Raw genomic sequence first — 19,616 nt, 5'->3', positions numbered from 1 at the left:
TGGTCAACACTGATACAATCACATAAATTACATATTTATGTCAACGACTTACAAGTCCCAATTACTTTTCATTTTCCCTTTTTCAACAGATAAGCATGCTAGCTCTATCATCATTTCCACAGATATGTATAAAAACTATATCTCACATTCAGATAAGCATAAAAGCTATATCCACATTTTCAACAGATATGTATAACTACAATATCCACAGATAAGCATACAAGCTATATCCACATTCTACAACAGATATGTATATCAACAATATCCACAGATAAGCATACAAGCTATATCCACATTCTACAACAGATATGTATATCAACAATATCCACAGATAAGCATACAAGCTGTATCCACACTTCACAAAGATAAGCATATGAGCTCTATCTTCACTTCTCTAGACAAGCATATGAGCTCTGTCTACGGAGTTCATCCCCTATCTCCTCCCAATACCTATCCGGTTTAGAGGTACATCCCCTATCTTCCCCTAAACCGCGGAGTACATCCCCTATCTCCTCCTCTACACATAACGTATATAAACACATTGGTTCTATATACAATCACACAATACACACAATTAATGTATTCTATCAACCGTCAAGTTCCATGACACATTCCATTGATTAGTTTCCGTTTACCTAATCATCATGCATTGTCTACAACAATCTCGACTATCCTCTACCGATAGCCCCAAGCAGTTATTTCTAATACAGAAAATAAATGCACAAATGGATATTCAATCAACATTTCATTTCCTCATTTCTCACCAATTAATTATCCCAATTAATTAAACAATGTAATTAGGCCATTTTCCATAATTACCATTTCAACCCTTAGGTTCCATTTTCATCAATGATTCAACAATCATTCCATTTTTCTATGCCAAACATGCATCTAGGTTTATTATGAATAAAACCCCAACTTTTGTAAAATTACACAAAAGCCCCCAAACTTTCACAAAATTACCAAACCAAGCCCAACATCTCAAAATACCAAAATTTAAAGACAAAACCCATAGAGAGGAGTAGGTTATCCCTACCTCAAATTCGGAGTCCCAAAGGAGAAGACGACAAAACCCAACGTGCTCCAAAACCCGAGATTTTCAGATTAAAATGAAGCCCTCGACGATCAACAACTTTTTTGTAAAGGCCAAAGGTGAGTAAATCACTCCTACTAGATCAAAACCTAGAGAGAAGGTAGAGTCTAGAGTGAGAGGCTCAACAATGGTGATTTTGGAAAAGTAAGAGAGAGAAGAGAAAGTGAAAAAGTGATTTAAAGAGTCACAAATTCGGGACTTTAACCCAGGTCTCCGCTCGAGCGTAAAACACCCCGCTCGAGCGGCCACTCACAGACTTCCGCTCGAGCGGCCAACCTCCCGCTCGAGCGCAGAATGCACTCGCCCAGCACTTTTGCAGAACCAGGCCTCCGCTCGAGCTCCCAACCCTACGCTCGAGCGTACAATGCTGCACAGGAAAATACTGAAAGGGTGTAATCTACGCTCGAGCGCCAACACCTCCGCTCGAGCGTACAGGCCAAAAATCTGGGCAACTAGTTTTGGTTTCTAAACTCAACCAATCTGTAACAAACCCGCTCAACACATCCTATAACTCAAATACAAAGTAAGAAAGGATGTAAACAAGATAATAAACAACTACCAACATCCACGGACACATGTCCGGATCACTATACAACAAGGGTAAACCCGGGATCGCTATACTTTAGGGTACACATCATAAATTCACTGTTCGTAACTTTTACCACAAATTAACATAGCATAACTTAAAAAAATAAATGAATAAATAAATTGTAACTTTCTTACAATGTACCTTCTTTAGTAGTACACTTTATAGAATTTCCCTTAAAGTCACTATTATTAATTTTTTTGAAAATGATTGTTTAAAAGATTGGTGGTTGATTAAGATGAAAAAGTACTTCGAAAGGAAGAGAGTGGTAAGACTTCCGAAGGGTTTTTTTCATTGGTTGCTATTGTTTGTTTGATGATTAGTTTGTTTTAGGTAGAACATTGTAAGCTATCTTGCCTTTCCATCTTGCTGGAGTGGCAAGTCTGTTGGTTGATTTACTATGAAGGCTTTCCTTTCATATTTTTTTTGTGAATCTGGTTGTATTAATTATATTTTTCATAATTTTTTTGGTTTGAAATTTGAAAAAAAAATAAAAATAAAAATTGGATTTTAGATTCTTATTTTTGTCTTTATATTTCGAGGTGTGATTCGCTTTTTTTGAAGATGCTTCAATCTGCAAAATATAAACATCTACGTTGATGATGATGATGATGATGATGATGATGATGATGAATTGTGAGTCTGTTAAGGTCATGTATATTAGGATGATTAGCTCTGTGTGTCAATGAAATCACCGTGTCTTTTATTCTTGTTGCAGTGATTTAGTACCAAAGCTAGCCTCAATTGTTTTTTTTTTTTTAAATTTTTTATTTTATAATTTGGATTCCGTTAATAATTGTTCTTCAAAAACTATTTTGCTTTTGGAATTCCCTTGCTTTTACTTTCATGCCTTATAACCTGTAATTTTTTATCCTATTCCGAGGTTGATTCAAGAATGTTCTTTGTTTTTTATTTGTGTTTTGGATTATATTGGTTTGGTTCACTTTATTGGTTTGATTCATTTTATCAAGTTCATATCTTGTTGTTATGTGGACAAAAAATAATTACAAATTAGTGATAAACTTTATAAATATTAAAAATTAAAATCATATATATATTTTTTTAATATAAAAAATAATAAATTTTTTCACCTGTGTAATTATTATTATTTTTTTTAAATTACACTAGAGTGTAATTGCCCCTTTTTTAAAAGAGGTTCAACAACCTTCAAAATGTTTACATCGCAGCTTTTTTTAGTCCCAAGATGGTTGTTGAATAAAATTTTCATTAATTGGTATGCTTTTGGAAGTATTTTTATTTATTTTAATCTTTTAACAATTAAAATATTAGTATTATTTTAACAATTAAAATATTAGTATGATTCAGGACTGCAAATGCGAATTGCTGATACAAATGTGACAAACCACCCCTATAGCGACCTCGGTCTTTTCCCATTTGACTATTGTGTCCGGACATAGGTTCCGTAGATTCTGTCATTGTATGATGGTTGTTGTTGTCCCTTATTTTTCTCATTTGGAATTATAGGATGTGTTGGGCAGGTTTGTTTCAGGTTGGTTGGGTTTAGGAATCAAGTGTTGCTGTCCAGAATTTTAGATCTTCGCTCGAGCGAGGAGTTTGTCGCTCGAGCGATCTGTTGTTTTTGGTTCTTCGCTCGAGCCAGGGTTTGGTAGCTCGAGCAAGAGTTTGCGTCTGGCTTGGACCTGTAGCTTTGCATTCTTGGCTCGAGCGAGCTTTTCTTCGCTCGAGCGAGTTAGTTCGTTCTTCGCTCGAGCAATAGTTCCTTCGCTCGAGCATGTGTCTTGTTGCAGACCTGAGGGTTTGAGTTCTTCGCTCGATCGAGCTTTCTTTCGCTCGAGCGAGCTTTTGAGTTGTTGGCTCGAGCAAGGCTTCCTTGGCTCGAGCGTTGTTTCTCTGTGTCTGGTCGCTCGAGCGACCAAGTCTTCGCTCGAGCGAGCCTGTCCAGTATATATTCGCAGCAGCGGGTTTTGATCAGTCTTTTTCTTATTCTTTTTGGTTCTAAACCCTAGGTTCGACTTCTCTCTCTCCCTACTCACCTTCTCTCTTAAATTTGATCCACTTAGGGTGTGTTTCTACCCTAGATCCTTCATTAAAAAGATAGAGTGGGTCGAGGGCTTCCATTTAATCCGAATTGTTGGTAGTTTGGAGCACTTTGGAGTTTGGGCATTCATCTCCATCTTCTCTTTTGGGGTTATTTCTTCGAGGTAGGGATTTCCTACTCCATTTTATAGGTTTTGTTCTAAGTTTTGGTATTTTGATATGTTGGGGATACTTTGGTAAATTTTTGGGAAAGACCCTAGTTGTACTATTAAGTTAATTTGTATAATTAAATTCATGGAATTGGGGAATTCATTGATTAAATGGCGTAGTTGGATAATTTGAATCATTTGTTTATTGAATTGTTGACATGGTTATTTTCAGTTTAGAAATAACTGTTGTGGGCTATCGGTGGAGGATAGTCGTGATTGTTGTAGACATTGCATGTGGATTAGGAATAACTGAAACTAATCACATTGATTAAGTCATTAATTTTGACTATTGCATTGATACAGAAAATACGTGTATTGATTGAGCATTGCATTTGCATACATTGTTTTGTGTGGGAGGAGATAGGGGATGTACTCCACGGTTTAGGGGAAGATAGGGGATGGACCTCTAAACCGGATTTTGTTTGGGAGGAGATAGGGGATGGACTCCATTAGCATCACTTTTATGTGTGCTTATTTATATAGAAGTGTTTTATTGATACAGCACTAAAATGTGTATCAATCTGGAAGTATGAAGTGTTTTGATTTGAGCTTGAGTCTCATTTGTTTATTGATATTGGAAGGATGTGAATATGATATATGTAATTCACTGTTGTAAGTTTGGCCAGGTTCTGAGCCATGTTGATAAAATTGGAAAGTAAAACGTATCTTAGACCATAGTGTCAGGAGACTGTAAAATGAAGTAATAGATTATCTTGGTTAACCATCTGTTGAATGCTATTGCTTTATTCATTGCTTATATGTGGTTTAGTATATTTCTACTGGGCTGTGGCTCACCCTTTATGGGAATATCATTTTCAGGTTCAGGTGATAAGCTACCTCCAAGGACTTAGCTTGGGAGGGTTTGGCTTCTGGATTTTGAAGAAGACTATCTTTAGTTAATTGTCTTTATTTATTAATACATGTAAACATTCAAGCCTAGGGCTTTTCTTGTATTAAGTTAGAACTCGTATTTTTGTATCCAAGTGTTGGCTTGGAAAGATGTAAGTCTGTAGGGCATTTTATTCGATGTTACATGTGATGCTTTTATTTAGTAATACTCTGATGAACGATTTAATAAAATGTTTTCATTAAATAATGCATGTCAATGATATATATTTAATGGGTTTATTTTGAGGGCGTTACAACTTGGTATCAGAGCGTACCGGGTTTGAATACTTTGGGTACGTGGGAAGTGATTAGTATCACAATGGGTTCGTCTTGTTTGATAGAGACTTAGTGTAAAGTTATATGTTTATGTGATAACATGTTTATGTGATTATATGGGTATGGAATGTAGTTTCTAGGATGTTGATTGGACCCTTGAGTTTCTAGTAGTCTTGTTGGAAAGGCACTTGATCACTGCTGCTTCCAACCGGAACTATAGTAACGCATTGGGACTATCATTATCCGGGAATGAAATTCGTAGGTGCTTATGTGATTATGTGCTTACGTGGAATGAATTATTGTTATCCATTGCATTAGGACGCGAGTGTTTAGCTTCGGCACATTTATTAATGTGCTAATGTCTTTGTTTCCTTTGTTAGGATGTCAGGACGAGGACGAGGACGCAGTAGGCGTGGTAGGCCGGGTAGGCAGGAGGTGCCTGTGCCGGAGGAGATTCCGGTAGTCCAGGAGGGAGTTGGCCAGGCCAATGTGGCCGAGCCAGCAGGCCAGCAGGCCAGCAGGCTATGGGCGCTCTAGCCCGAGAGATAGCAGGGGCATTCAGGGAGTCAGTAGGCATTCTCAGAGCTGAGAATCAAGCTCGGGATGTTGCTACAGATGCAGGACCTTCCTTTCTGAAGAGGGAGTTCTTCCGATCTAATCCGGATGAATATGTGGGTGATCCTAAAGAGCCGCTTAAGGCAGATGAATGGCTCGAACAGACAACGAAGACGTTTGAGATGCTTGGCATCGAAGACGAAGGGTTGAAAGTGACCTTGGCATCTTTCCAGTTGAAGGGGGATGCGGGTCAGTGGTGGAAGTTTACTAAGGGGCGTATAGGAGGTACGTGGGAGGCTTTTGTGAATGCTTTCCAGGAGAAGTTCTTATCTCCAGCAGTCAGGGAGAAGCTGCGAGACCAGTTTTGTCAGCTTAAGCAGGCAAGTTCTTTAGTGGCCGAGTTTGAGGCTGCATTTACTAGTTTGTCCAGGTTTGCACCTGAGTTGGTGGCGTCTGAGGAACGCCGTTGTATTGAGTTTGAGAAGAAGTTGAGGCGTGGCCTCAAGCTGAGAGTTGGGGGTACTATGATTCGAGATTATGGGCGTATGGTTGATGCTGCAGCCCATATGGAGATCATGATGCAGGAGGAGGAGGAAGGACAGAAGGGCTCCAAGAGGAGTCAGGATGGTCAGAGTGATGGTAGGAGATAGAAGGGTTTTAATTCCCAGCAGTCTCAGGGTAGCTTTTCTTGATCGACTTTTCCTGTACCGAGTGCTAGTTCGGGGAAAGGCAGTCAGGGAGACATTACCTGCTTTAAGTGTGGCCAGCTGGGCCACAAGTCTCCAGTTTGTCCTCAGAGGGGAGGAGTTCAGAGAGCAGCATCATCTTCGGCTCGATCTCAGAGCCAGAGTCAGGGTAGAGGCCAGCCACTCTCGTGTTATCAGTGTGGTCAGCCAGGGCATATGAAGAGGTATTGCCCGCAGTTGGGTGGCACACCTGGTGCATCCGGTTTGAGGCCGATTCAGGGGCAGCAGCCAGCTTAGTCGGGTCAGGCCTCGAGGGCCAATCAGGGGGCTTCATCGTCCCAGTCAGTGCAGTAATCTTATGCACCTAGAGTTGAGCAGGTTGATCAGAGGTCATCTGGGCGCGTGTATGTTGTTACCGCGCAGGATCCTGTGCCGGCACCATCAGTTGTGAGAGGTACCTTTTTGTTTTGCAACTCGGTTGCTAATGTTTTGATTGATACGGGTGCATCTCATTCCTTTGTGTCTGCTGCATTTGCATCTGTTTTGGAGTTGGAGTTAGCACAGTTAGCATCTCCTATATGTGTAGTGTCACCTCTTGGAGGTGAATTGATTTTGAAACAAGGTGTTAGGGGTTGTGATATTGAGGTTGATTATCATAGAATCCCATTTTCCTTTGTAGTTATGCCTATGAAGGGTTTCGATGTCATTTTGGGTATGGACTGGTTATCATCATACCGGGCAGTTATTGATTGCTACCGCCAGAGGGTCACTTGTTGTACCGTGAGCGGAGAGTATTTTCATTTTCTGGGGGATCGGGTTGGTAATGTGTTGCCACCGGGGTATGTTCCGCGAGGACGGAGTGAACTTAGTGGTCTACTTGCTAACCTTTCGATTAGTGAGGATGATGAGACACAGATTGTGTTGCCAAGGGTGGTTTGTGAGTACTCGGACGTTTTTCCCGGGGATCTTGTTGGTTTGCCACCGCATCGGGAGATTGAGTTCTCTATAGACTTAGTGCCCGGCACGGCGCCGATTTCCATGGCACCTTATCGTTTTGCCCCAGCCGAGTTAGTTGAGTTGAAGATTCAGCTCCGGGAGTTGCTAGATAAGGGCTTTATACGTCCTAGTGTTTCGCCGTGGGGAGCACCGGCCCTCTTTGTTAAAAAGAAAGGTGGTGCTTTGAGACTTTGTATAGATTACCGGAAGTTGAATCGGGCCACGGTCAAGAATAAGTACCCTATGCCCCGTATAGATGACCTGTTTGACCAGTTGAAGGGTTCCCGTTGTTTCTCTAAGATAGACTTGAGATCGGGTTACCACCAGTTGAGGGTCAGGGAAGCGGATATTCCGAAGACGGCATTCCGTACGCGGTATGGCCATTATGAGTTTTTGGTAATGCCATTCGGGCTCACCAATGCACCGGCAGTCTTTATGGACTTGATGAACCGGATCTTCTGGGAATTCTTGGATCGGTTTGTAGTTGTTTTTGTGGACGACATCCTTATCTATTCACCTTCTGAGGAGGAGCACGAGGCACACTTGAGGGCGGTGCTTGAGTTACTTAGAGCCCATAGGTTGTATGCCAAGTTTGGGAAGTGTGAGTTCTGGCTGAGGGAAGTCAAATTCTTAGGCCACGTGGTATCCGGGGAAGGAGTGTCTGTTGATACATCCAAGGTAGAGGCAGTGCAGGATTGGGCACAGCCTAAGAGTATATTTGAGATTCGCAGTTTTCTGGGATTAGCTGGGTATTACCGTCGGTTTGTGAAAGATTTCTCCAGATTAGCGTCACCGTTGACTAGGCTGACTCGGAAGGGAGTCAAGTTTGTGTGAAGTGAGACTTGTGAAAAATCGTTCCAAGAGCTGAAAGTTAGATTGACCACCGCTCCGGTGTTGATTATTCCGGAGAGAGAGTTGGGTTATGCGGTTTATTGTGATGCCTCACGAGAGGGTTTGGGTTGTGTGTTGATGCAAGAAGGGAAAGTAGTTGCCTATGGCTCACGTCAGTTGAAAATTCACGAGCAGAATTACCCTACGCATGATCTAGAGTTAGCAGCTGTGATTTTTGCCTTGAAGATTTGGAGGCATTATCTTTATGGTGAGAGATTCGAGGTATTCTCGGATCATAAGAGTCTGAAATATTTGTTTACACAGAAAGACTTGAACTTGAGGCAGAGGAGGTGGATGGAGTTTATAGAGGATTATGACTTTGAGTTGCATTATCATCCGGGAAAAGCCAATGTAGTGGCCGATGCCCTTAGCAGGAAACCTGTTGGAGACATAGCTAGTATAGCCATCCGAGAATGGGAAATGTTGGGTGCACTTGGGGAGTTTGACTTACTTCTGGGCGAATCCGTTGAGGCTGCGGCCTTATTTTCAGTTGTTGCACAGCCTACACTTGTGACTCGAGTGTTAGAGGCTCAGAGAGGTGACCTTGAGGTAGAATCTCTCCGTGAGAAGATTTCCGGTGGGAAGGTAGAGAAGGGTTTGACGGTGTATTCCGACCAGAGTGTGAGATACCGAGACCGTCTGTTTGTGCCGGAGCCTTGCCGAGAGGAGGTACTCCGAGAGTTCCATCATTCACGCCTTGCGGTGCATCCGGGAGGCACTAAGATGTATCAGGATTTGGGTCGCCAGTTTTGGTGGCGAGGTATGAAGAGAGATGTGGCAGCTTTCGTATCTAAGTGCCTTACTTGCCAGCAAGTGAAGGCCGAACATCAGAGGCCAGCGGGTTTGTTGCAACCCTTGCCTATTGCCTAGTGGAAGTGGGAGCACGTCACTATGGACTTCGTTGTGGGTCTTCCGAGGACTCAGCGGGGTAGTGATGCTATTTGGGTGGTTGTAGACCGGTTGACTAAGTCGGCGCACTTCATTCCTATGCGCGTGAGAGATTCGGTAGATCATCTTGCCGACTTGTACATTCGGGACATAGTGAGGTTGCACGGGGTCCCAGTGACGATCGTCTCAAATAGAGATCCTCGTTTTACCGCCAGGTTGTGGCAGAGTTTGCAGAGTGCCTTGGGCACTAAGTTGACCTTTAGCACGGCTTATCATCCTCAGACTGATGGGCAGTCCGAGCGTACTATTCAGATCCTTGAGGATATGCATCGGGGTTGTGTTCTAGACTTTAGTGGATCGTGGGAGAGGCACTTGCCGTTGGTGGAGTTTGCCTACAACAACAGTTTCCAGGCTAGTATCGGTATGGCACCATTTGAGGCCTTGTATGGCCGACCGTGTAGATCTCCTGTTTGTTGGGCTGAGGTGGGTGATACAGCTCTGTTGGGTCCGGAGTTGGTGAGGGAAACGACGGAGAAGGTTGAGCTTATCTGTAAGAGGCTGGTTACAGCACAGAGTCGTCAGAAATCTTATGCTGACCGTAGGAGGAGACCTTTGGTATTTGAGGTGGGTGATCATGTCTTTCTGAAGATATCACCTAGACGGGGTTTGATGAGATTTGGGAAGAGCGGGAAGTTGTCCCCTCGGTTCATTGGTCCGTTTGAGATCCTTGAGAGGATTGGCGAGGCTGCCTATCGTTTAGCTTTGCCACCACAGTTGTCCGGAGTACATGATGTGTTCCATGTGAGTATGCTTCGGAAGTATGAGCCGGATCCATCACATGTGTTGGATTGGACTGATTTAGTGGTTGATGAGGATGTATCGTATGAGGAGAGACCGGTTTGAGTCTTGGATAGGCGGGACCAAGTTTTGCGAGGCAAAACCATCCCTTTGGTCAAAGTTTTGTGGAAACATCGCGGAGTGGAGGAAGCCACTTGGGAACGTGAGTTGGAAGTTCGCGAAAAATACCCGGACATGTTTATTTATTTGTAATCTTGTATTTAAATTTTGTAATATTGATGAACTTAAGAGCCTTACATATGTCTTAAGTTGTAAAACATTGAGTATGTTTTGGTAAATGGGTGTATCTTGAAACTTGCTTCATTATAGAAGTTTAGTGTAATATTGCATATGTTGATTACATTGTTGAATGGGTTATATATATCATGCGATTGAATATGATATGAGAATTGTCAACATTGAAAGAAATAAAGCATAATAATGATACAGGCTGAAATACATGTTATTTTGTATATTGTGAGATGCCTCTTGATAAAGAGATGAAATGACCAGTTTTGGGTCAAGATGTTTACTAATGAACTGTCTAATAAAAAAAAAACTGTTTTAAAAAATTTATGCTTAATTTCGGGGACGAAATTCTTTGAAGGGGGGGAGGTTATAGCGACCCCGGTCTTTTCCCATTTGACTATTGTGTCCGGACATAGGTTCCGTAGATTCTGTCATTGTATGATGGTTGTTGTTGTCCCTTATTTTTCTCATTTGGAATTATAGGATGTGTTGGGCAGGTTTGTTTCAGGTTGGTTGGGTTTAGGAATCAAGTGTTGCTGTCCAGAATTTTAGATCTTCGCTCGAGCGAGGAGTTTGTCGCTCGAGCGATCTGTTGTTTTTGGTTCTTCGCTCGAGCCAAGGTTTGGTAGCTCGAGCAAGAGTTTGCGTCTGGCTTGGACCTGTAGCTTTGCATTCTTGGCTCGAGCGAGCTTTTCTTCGCTCGAGCGAGTTAGTTCGTTCTTCGCTCGAGCAATAGTTCCTTCGCTCGAGCATGTGTCTTGTTGCAGACCTGAGGGTTTGAGTTCTTCGCTCGATCGAGCTTTCTTTCGCTCGAGCGAGCTTTTGAGTTGTTGGCTCGAGCAAGGCTTCCTTGGCTCGAGCGTTGTTTCTCTGTGTCTGGTCGCTCGAGCGACCAAGTCTTCGCTCGAGCGAGCCTGTCCAGTATATATTCGCAGCAGCGGGTTTTGATCAGTCTTTTTCTTATTCTTTTTGGTTCTAAACCCTAGGTTCGACTTCTCTCTCTCCCTACTCACCTTCTCTCTTAAATTTGATCCACTTAGGGTGTGTTTCTACCCTAGATCCTTCATTAAAAAGATAGAGTGGGTCGAGGGCTTCCATTTAATCCGAATTGTTGGTAGTTTGGAGCACTTTGGAGTTTGGGCATTCATCTCCATCTTCTCTTTTGGGGTTATTTCTTCGAGGTAGGGATTTCCTACTCCATTTTATAGGTTTTGTTCTAAGTTTTGGTATTTTGATATGTTGGGGATACTTTGGTAAATTTTTGGGAAAAACCCTAGTTGTACTATTAAGTTAATTTGTATAATTAAATTCATGGAATTGGGGAATTCATTGATTAAATGGCGTAGTTGGATAATTTGAATCATTTGTTTATTGAATTGTTGACATGGTTATTTTCAGTTTAGAAATAACTGTTGTGGGCTATCGGTGGAGGATAGTCGTGATTGTTGTAGACATTGCATGTGGATTAGGAATAACTGAAACTAATCACATTGATTAAGTCATTAATTTTGACTATTGCATTGATACAGAAAATACGTGTATTGATTGAGCATTGCATTTGCATACATTGTTTTGTGTGGGAGGAGATAGGGGATGTACTCCACGGTTTAGGGGAAGATAGGGGATGGACCTCTAAACCGGATTTTGTTTGGGAGGAGATAGGGGATGGACTCCATTAGCATCACTTTTATGTGTGCTTATTTATATAGAAGTGTTTTATTGATACAGCACTAAAATGTGTATCAATCTGGAAGTATGAAGTGTTTTGATTTGAGCTTGAGTCTCATTTGTTTATTGATATTGGAAGGATGTGAATATGATATATGTAATTCACTGTTGTAAGTTTGGCCAGGTTCTGAGCCATGTTGATAAAATTGGAAAGTAAAACGTATCTTAGACCATAGTGTTAGGAGACTGTAAAATGAAGTAATAGATTATCTTGGTTAACCATCTGTTGAATGCTATTGCTTTATTCATTGCTTATATGTGGTTTAGTATATTTCTACTGGGCTGTGGCTCACCCTTTATGGGAATATCATTTTCAGGTTCAGGTGATAAGCTACCTCTAAGGACTTAGCTTGGGAGGGTTTGGCTTCTGGATTTTGAAGAAGACTATCTTTAGTTAATTGTCTTTATTTATTAATACATGTAAACATTCAAGCCTAGGGCTTTTCTTGTATTAAGTTAGAACTCGTATTTTTGTATCCAAGTGTTGGCTTGGAAAGATGTAAGCCTGTAGGGCATTTTATTCGATGTTACATGTGATGCTTTTATTTAGTAATACTCTGATGAACGATTTAATAAAATGTTTTCATTAAATAATGCATGTCAATGATATATATTTAATGGGTTTATTTTGAGGGCGTTACAACCCCCCCCTCCAAAAAAAAAAAAAAAAAATTTAACAAAGCTTTACACCCTATTTTGAAAATGTTTCTTTACGACCTCGCTTTCCCTCTTATTGGTAAATTGCATTTTCTAGGCATTCTAGTCAATTTCTACACCTTCAACATTCCTGTTTTGTTGATAATTGCAGGTAATTTGAGATGCTTTTTATCAATAAGAGTTATGTTGGAATTTTATTATGTTAATTCATAGTTATTGGTTTTCTTGTTTCTCATAAGTATTTTGATGTTATTTTTCTTGTTTTGATTTCTTTTAGCTGATTTTTTAAACCGAATTCAAGCGTGATTTTGTCGCAGGTTATTGATCCGCATTAGAAACATTGGGGTTGTGTTGCTTTTCTGTGTGTGTGTTGATGGTGGTTGGTTGTTTCATTCCAAATTAGATGATTAGTCTTCTTCTTCTTCTTCTTCTTCTTCTTCTTTTTTAATAAGCTAGGATGATTATTATTTTTTACCAAAATATTCAGTTACCATTTCTCGAAGGGATTGAAATTTGCTAAAGTGAAAGGCTTTCCCCGTTATGATACTAATTTAAAAACGTCACTACATGTGTTGTTTTGATGTGGACATCTTTGCTTATGTTGAACACAATAACATTTTTATTTCTAAATTTTGCTATTTAAATTTTAATTCTGACGTTTGCTAATTTTAATTCTGAAGTTTGCGAAACTTTAATTTGCTATTTCAACTTCTTATGTGTGAAGTTTTAAATTGGAGTGAAATTGTTGTCATTTTGAATTGATTTATTACAATTGAATTCTATAGCGCAATGAAAATTGTTGCCATTTTGAATTGGTCTATTTTAATTGAGTTCTCTAGAGCGTGTGGTACCAAAAAAATTTGTTGAAAGTGCCTTTAGGCACTGGTTACCCCTAGTATCATTATAAAACAAAATTTAGTTTCTCTTGTTTTTTATTTTTTAATTTTTAATTTTTAAAATTCGAGCTAGAGTATTATAGCAGTGTTTGGCAACAGTTTTTTTTGGGTTTTTTTTTTATTTTTTCCACTAAAAGACAAAGTTTTTGCAAAACCAAAAAAAAAACAAATCCACACAAAATATCACATCAAACTCCATAATCATTTCACTTTTTCTCTCACAAACATCACATCTAACTACAAAAAAACCCAACTATCTTCCCAAACACAAAAAAAATTTTCTCCAATAATATCCAATAACTAAAAAAACCTACATAAAAACCCACTTCCCAAACACCCACTATGTAGCATGCTCCACAAAACTAAAGCTAAAGCTTTAAGTGAAAGCTCTTAAGGGTCTGGTTCTGACTTATCGATCTTGTTTTAATTTGCACTCTTAATGTGTTAATGGTGCAGGGATTTTGTTTGAAGGAGCCAGGTGCTAATTTGGGAGATTAATCAGATTCTTGATGGAGTTTTAAAGGATGTATAATCTTGGACCAGGAAGAATTTCTTGTTGAATCCAGAAATTTGTGAAGTATTTGCAGTTGCGGGAGCTTGGTCTTTGTTGTTTGTTTTTCATACAAGGCAAGAGTCAAAGTTTAATTCATCATCATTACAATTTACATCCCAAAAGGTTCTTCTATTCTCTTCTCCTTGAACAAATTAGTTTGGTTTCACCCTCATTGATGTATTACTAGTACTACTAATACTACCTGAAGAGAGAGACACTTCTAATCCTAGATCATTGTTAGTGAAACCGAAATCTAGGTTTAGTAATGTTAATGAGCTTGATGATGCTCTGAGTTTCTTTAGTCAAATGGTCTGTGTCAAACCTCCGCCTCTAGTTATTCAAACTTAATCAACTGTTAGTTGATTGCCCAGAAGAAACACTATCACTATGAACATAGCCTTAACTATCTATTGTCACTTGAATTGCCTCCATAAATATGTTTATGTACTAGGTGATTTTTATATTTGATTAGCTCACGCCGGCTTGTGGAGAACACACAAACTAGATTTGAAGTCTGCTTTGATGAAATGAATTTTTTCATAGACTGTAATGTCTAAAACCTTGATGAAAGAGAATGAAAAACCTTGGTTGTATTGTCCTTAGACTAGGTATCACTCAAGAGAATGTGAGAGAGAAAATATGCTGTTGGGTGTAGAATCAATGCTTTGAAATGCACAAAACCTCCTGCATTGGTAAAGTATGAATAGGTGTTGTTCATATCCTTTTGTAAATAATCGCATCCATTCAAAGTAGGTGCAACCCATTGAAGGATTATGCTTTTTCCACTGACAAGACAACCGTTTGGATTGATCACTTCCCAAACCTACCCTATCTTTCTCATGTGAAATGATTTCAAATAAACCATTTTAAGAGTCCTCCTGTTTTATTATAGTTTAATGGATATTTTGTGAATTCATTCTGTGTCCATTTTGGCTTTCCCCTTGTCCTTAACAGGGCATTCATCTGGAACAATAGAACACCTGTATGCTAGTCAATTTTTATTATTTGGATGCCCCTTGTGCTCATAAACATGTAAGCTGTCCATACATCTTAATGATTGTTAGTTTCTAAGTTCTATCCCTGGGAGTCTCTTCAAGAACAGATCAGATCATATCAGAATATTAGAGCTTTGACAGTGCTTTGAATTGACCCAAGTAGATTTTCTACAACCATTATGGTGTTCCGGAGTTGCAAGGCTATAGAAACTTGCAGCTTTGAACAACTCCAAACATACGAGGAAAAAGATTAGAACCAAGGTTCTGAAAAGCGGTTGCGGTCACCGTAACGGTGGCGGTGGCGCGGTTGCGGTTGCGGTTGCAGGGTGTAAAGGCCATAGCGTAACGGTTGCGGTAACCGGAACCGTAAATTTTTTTATTTTTACACAATTTGAAAAAAATTTACCGATACGCATATTTTTTTTCCAAGATCATATTTATTAGGTTTAAAATAAATATTGATCAATTTTTTAAAATTTTTAAGTATGATCCAATATGTTTTATATTTTTAAATCACTATAAATTGAGTTTTTTACATTTGATTTTAATAATTAATGACTTTATATTGTACAAAATATCAATCACTAACTATAATATATAAGATAAACAATGACAAAAGTAAAAGAATAAATAAGAGCCTAAATATATATATATATATATATATTTTAACCAAGCCAAATGTAACGCCCTCGAAAATATACCCATTATATATATCATTGACATGCATTATTTAAAGAAAACACTTTAATAATTCATTATAATATCCATCAGAGTCTTACTAAACAAAAGCATTACATGTAACATCAAAATAAATGCCCTACCGGCTTACATCTTTCCAAGCCAACACTTGGACACAAAGTATGAGTTCTAACTCAAATATAAATAAAGCCCTAGGCTTGAGTGTTTACATGTACTAACAATAAAAAAATAAATAATTAAAAATAGTCTTCAAAATCCAAGTCCTTCCAAGCTAAGTCCTTGGAGGTAGCTTATCACCTAAACCTGAAAATGATGTTCCCATAAAGGGTGAGCCACAGCCCAGTAGAAATATACTAAACCACATATAAGCAATGAATAAAGCAATAGCATTCAACAGATGGTTAACCAAGATAATTAATCACTTCATTTTACAGTCTCATGTCACTATTGTCTAAGACACGTTTTACTTCCCAATTTTATCAACATGGCTCAGAAACTGGCCAAACTTACAACAGTAAATTACATATATCATATTCACATCCTTCTGATATCAACAAACAAATGAGACTCAAGCTCAAATCAAAACACTTCATACTTCCAGATTGATACACATTTTAGTGCTGTATCAATAAAACACTTCTATATAAATAAGCACACATAAAAGTGATGCTAATGGAGTCCATCCCCTATCTCCTCCCAAACAAAATCCGGTTTAGAGGTCCATCCCCTATCTTCCCCTAAACAGTGGAGTACATCCCCTATCTCCTCCCACACAAAACAATGTATGCAAAATGCAATGCTCAATCAATACACGTATTTTCTGTATCAATGCAATAGTCAAAATTAATGACTTAACCAATGTGATTAGTTTTAGTTATTCCTAATCCACATGCAATGTCTACAACAATCACGACTATCCTCCACCGATAGCTCAAAACAGTTATTTCTAAACTGAAAATAACTATGTCAACAATTCAATAGACAACTGATTCAAATTATCCAATTACGCCATTTAATCAATGAATTCCCCAATTCCATGAATTTAACCATCTTTTCCCAATTTCATGAATTAATTATACAAATTAATTTAATAATACAACTAGGGTTTTTCCCAAAATTTACCAAAGTATCCCCAACATATCAAAATACCAAAGCTTAGAACAAAACCTATAAAATGGAGTAGGAAATCCCTACCTCGAAGAAAACAACCCAAATGGTAAAGACAGAGATGAGTGCCCAAATACCAATATGCTCCAAATCGCCAAATGTTCAGATTAAATGAAAGCCCTCGACTCCCTCTATATTTTTAATAAAGCAACTAGGGTAGAAACACCCTCTAAATAGATCAAATCTAAGAAAGAAAGTGAGTAGGGAGAGAGAGAAGTCGGACCTAGGGTTTGGAATCAAAAGAAGATGAAAATGACTGATCAAAACCCGCTGCTGTGTATATAAACTGGACAGGCTCGCTCGAGCGAAGACTTGGTCGCTCGAGCTACCAGACACAGAGAAGCTACGCTCGAGCCAAGGAAGCCTTGCTCGAGCCAACAACCCAAAAGCTCGCTCGAGCGAAAGAAAACTCGATCGAGCGAAGAACTCAAACCCTCAGGTCTGTAACCAGACACACGCTCGAGCGAAGGAACTATTGCTCGAGCCAAGAATGCACAGCTACAGGTCCAAATCAGACGCAACCTCTTGCTCGAGCTACCAAACCCCAGCTCGAGCGAATAACCAAAAATAACAGCTCGCTCGAGCGACAAACTCCTCGCTCGAGCGAAGATCCAAAATTCTGGACAGCAACACTTGGTTTCTAAACCCAACCAACCTGAAATAAACCTGCCCAACACATCCTATAGGTCCAAATGAGAAAATAAGGGACAACAACAATTATACAATGACAGAATCTACGGAACCTAAGTCCGGATACAATAATCAAATGGGAGAAGACCAGGGTCGCTATACCAAATAGATAATGACCACACTTATTATTATTATTATTATTATTATTATTATTTTTGAGTAATAGCAGCTGAATAGAATAGCATAGGTCTTACAGCTTCAACAAATCAATAACATGTTCTTCATCTTTTCTCTTCTCTCTCTATCTCTTGCTCCTCCATCTTCTCTCTTTATCTTCCCTCTTCCCTCTTCCCCCATCTTAAGCCTTTTTTTTTGTGTTTTTTGAAAGAAGCAGTTCGGAACCGTTACGTAACGGTGCGTAACCGGCCGTTACGACTGTTATGGCATCGTTACGACCGCTACGACAGTCGCTACGGCCGGCACACCTGTGAATCTCAATTACACTGCAAAAGCTACCATAACAGGTGGTGGTAACTACCGCAACCGTTACGTAAAACAACCGTTACGTAACGGCGTCATGTAACGGTTGCGGCCGCTTTTTAAAACCTTGATTAGAACTAAAGAAAAAAGGAAAAAGGAAACAGACAATGTAACAAGAATTAAGTCTGTATATCTGAAAAATTGATTTTGTTCCCTTTATGTGCAGGTTAAGAAGGGAGAGAATAAATTTTAAGAAAAGCAAAGGTTGCCATCCTGATACACAGTGAAAAGAAGCTAATTTCCCAGACATATCTACAAGAAAGCTTAGAAGCATTTTCGAGAACAAAGCTGTACAAGCAACTAAAGTCCAATGCTCACGAAGCTCAGATCAGTTTTACTTCCAGCAGCTGAGAAACAACATTTAACAACAGAATTCCGTACCTTGGAAGCTTTACTTGTCTTGCTGTGGATTACCATAAAGTTGCACACAAATTTTCGTAGAAATCTGAATTCCGAGTTGGCTCATTTACATGGCTGTTTAGGTTTCCAGAGCTTATTAATACAATGGCTATTTGATGTCTACACTGTAATGTGGTGGTTGAGTGAACCTATATTTGAAACCATCTTTTGAGCCAGTCTTTTTTTATTAATTTCATGAGCACTATATATTGCTCTTAAACGAGGTGTCATACATGCCATATGTAACTCATTGACTGTGATCAATAATTCATTTCTTTTATTTATTCAAATTCAATGGCTAGAAGTGCAGGACATATGGTGTGCAATTTTTTTTTTTTTTTTTTTTTGAAAATGTGTATAGAAAAATTTATTATGCACAGTTGTTAAAATATATATATATATATATATATTATATCATGTGTACTTTCCATTTCAGCAATTGAAACTAAAAGAATAAAAATAGACGTGCCATTAATTATAGTCATTGGGGTCATAACCAAATTTTTAAAGCTATATGCGAATGCTACTTTTAGTTGTCACTAAAACAATCATAGTTGTAATTTAACCAAAATTAGCAATTACAAAAAAAAAAAAAGAAAAGAAAAATGTTTGTAGATAATTCATAATTAATACAAACATAATGTGTGCGGCTAACTTCCATTTTTAAGTTTTAGAAACACCTCTTTACTATAAAAGATAAATTATAAATATACCTTTTGAGGTATGTTTAAAACACGATTTGTCCTTTATAATTTGAAAAATTACAAATACTCTCTTTTTGTAATTTTTTAATAATGGTGTTTGATCAGGGTAAAGCTAGCACGTCTGTCAACGACTTATGAGAATGACCTAACCGCAATCACTGCTACTGGTCTAATCTCTACGCGACTTGGGTGACGTCCCACTAACCCTAACACTGTTCTATCCATTACTAAGCACTTAACCAGGAATAGTATTAATCATAGTTTTATTTTATTTTATTTTAATTATGACATCTATGGTCTCATGATCTACTGTGCTGGAGGGGGAGGCCTAACGGCCGCATCCAAGAGGCAGATTTGTTCCTGTATTTGTAATTTGGTCTGTTTTAATCTGTTGATTATAGATTTCTAATTGCTGGAGACCCCAAGGATCATTAGGCCAGATAGATAAATAATTATTTAGAAAATTATTTTTTCT

The 19,616-nt window shown here is 38.9% G+C and overlaps 1 protein-coding gene across 2 annotated transcripts in view; it reads left to right on the top strand.

Moving 5' to 3' along the window:
- Positions 1-18,732, top strand: part of LOC114309850 (uncharacterized) — a 57,988-nt gene extending 39,256 nt beyond the window's left edge. For both annotated transcript variants that reach the window (XM_082891537.1, XM_082891536.1), the window contains 2 exons: positions 13,911-14,130; positions 18,205-18,732. In XM_082891537.1, coding sequence (XP_082747663.1) covers positions 13,911-13,923 — 13 coding nt within the window. In that variant the 3' untranslated portion in view covers positions 13,924-14,130; positions 18,205-18,732. The remainder of the gene's footprint in view (positions 1-13,910; positions 14,131-18,204) is intronic.
- Positions 18,733-19,616: the final 884 nt, after the last annotated feature.

This window comes from Camellia sinensis, chromosome 10, assembly GCF_055761805.1.
Source record: "Camellia sinensis isolate YWXY chromosome 10, ASM5576180v1, whole genome shotgun sequence".
NCBI classification, from domain to species: Eukaryota; Viridiplantae; Streptophyta; class Magnoliopsida; order Ericales; family Theaceae; genus Camellia; species Camellia sinensis.
This window is presented reverse-complemented; position numbering and strand designations above follow the sequence as displayed.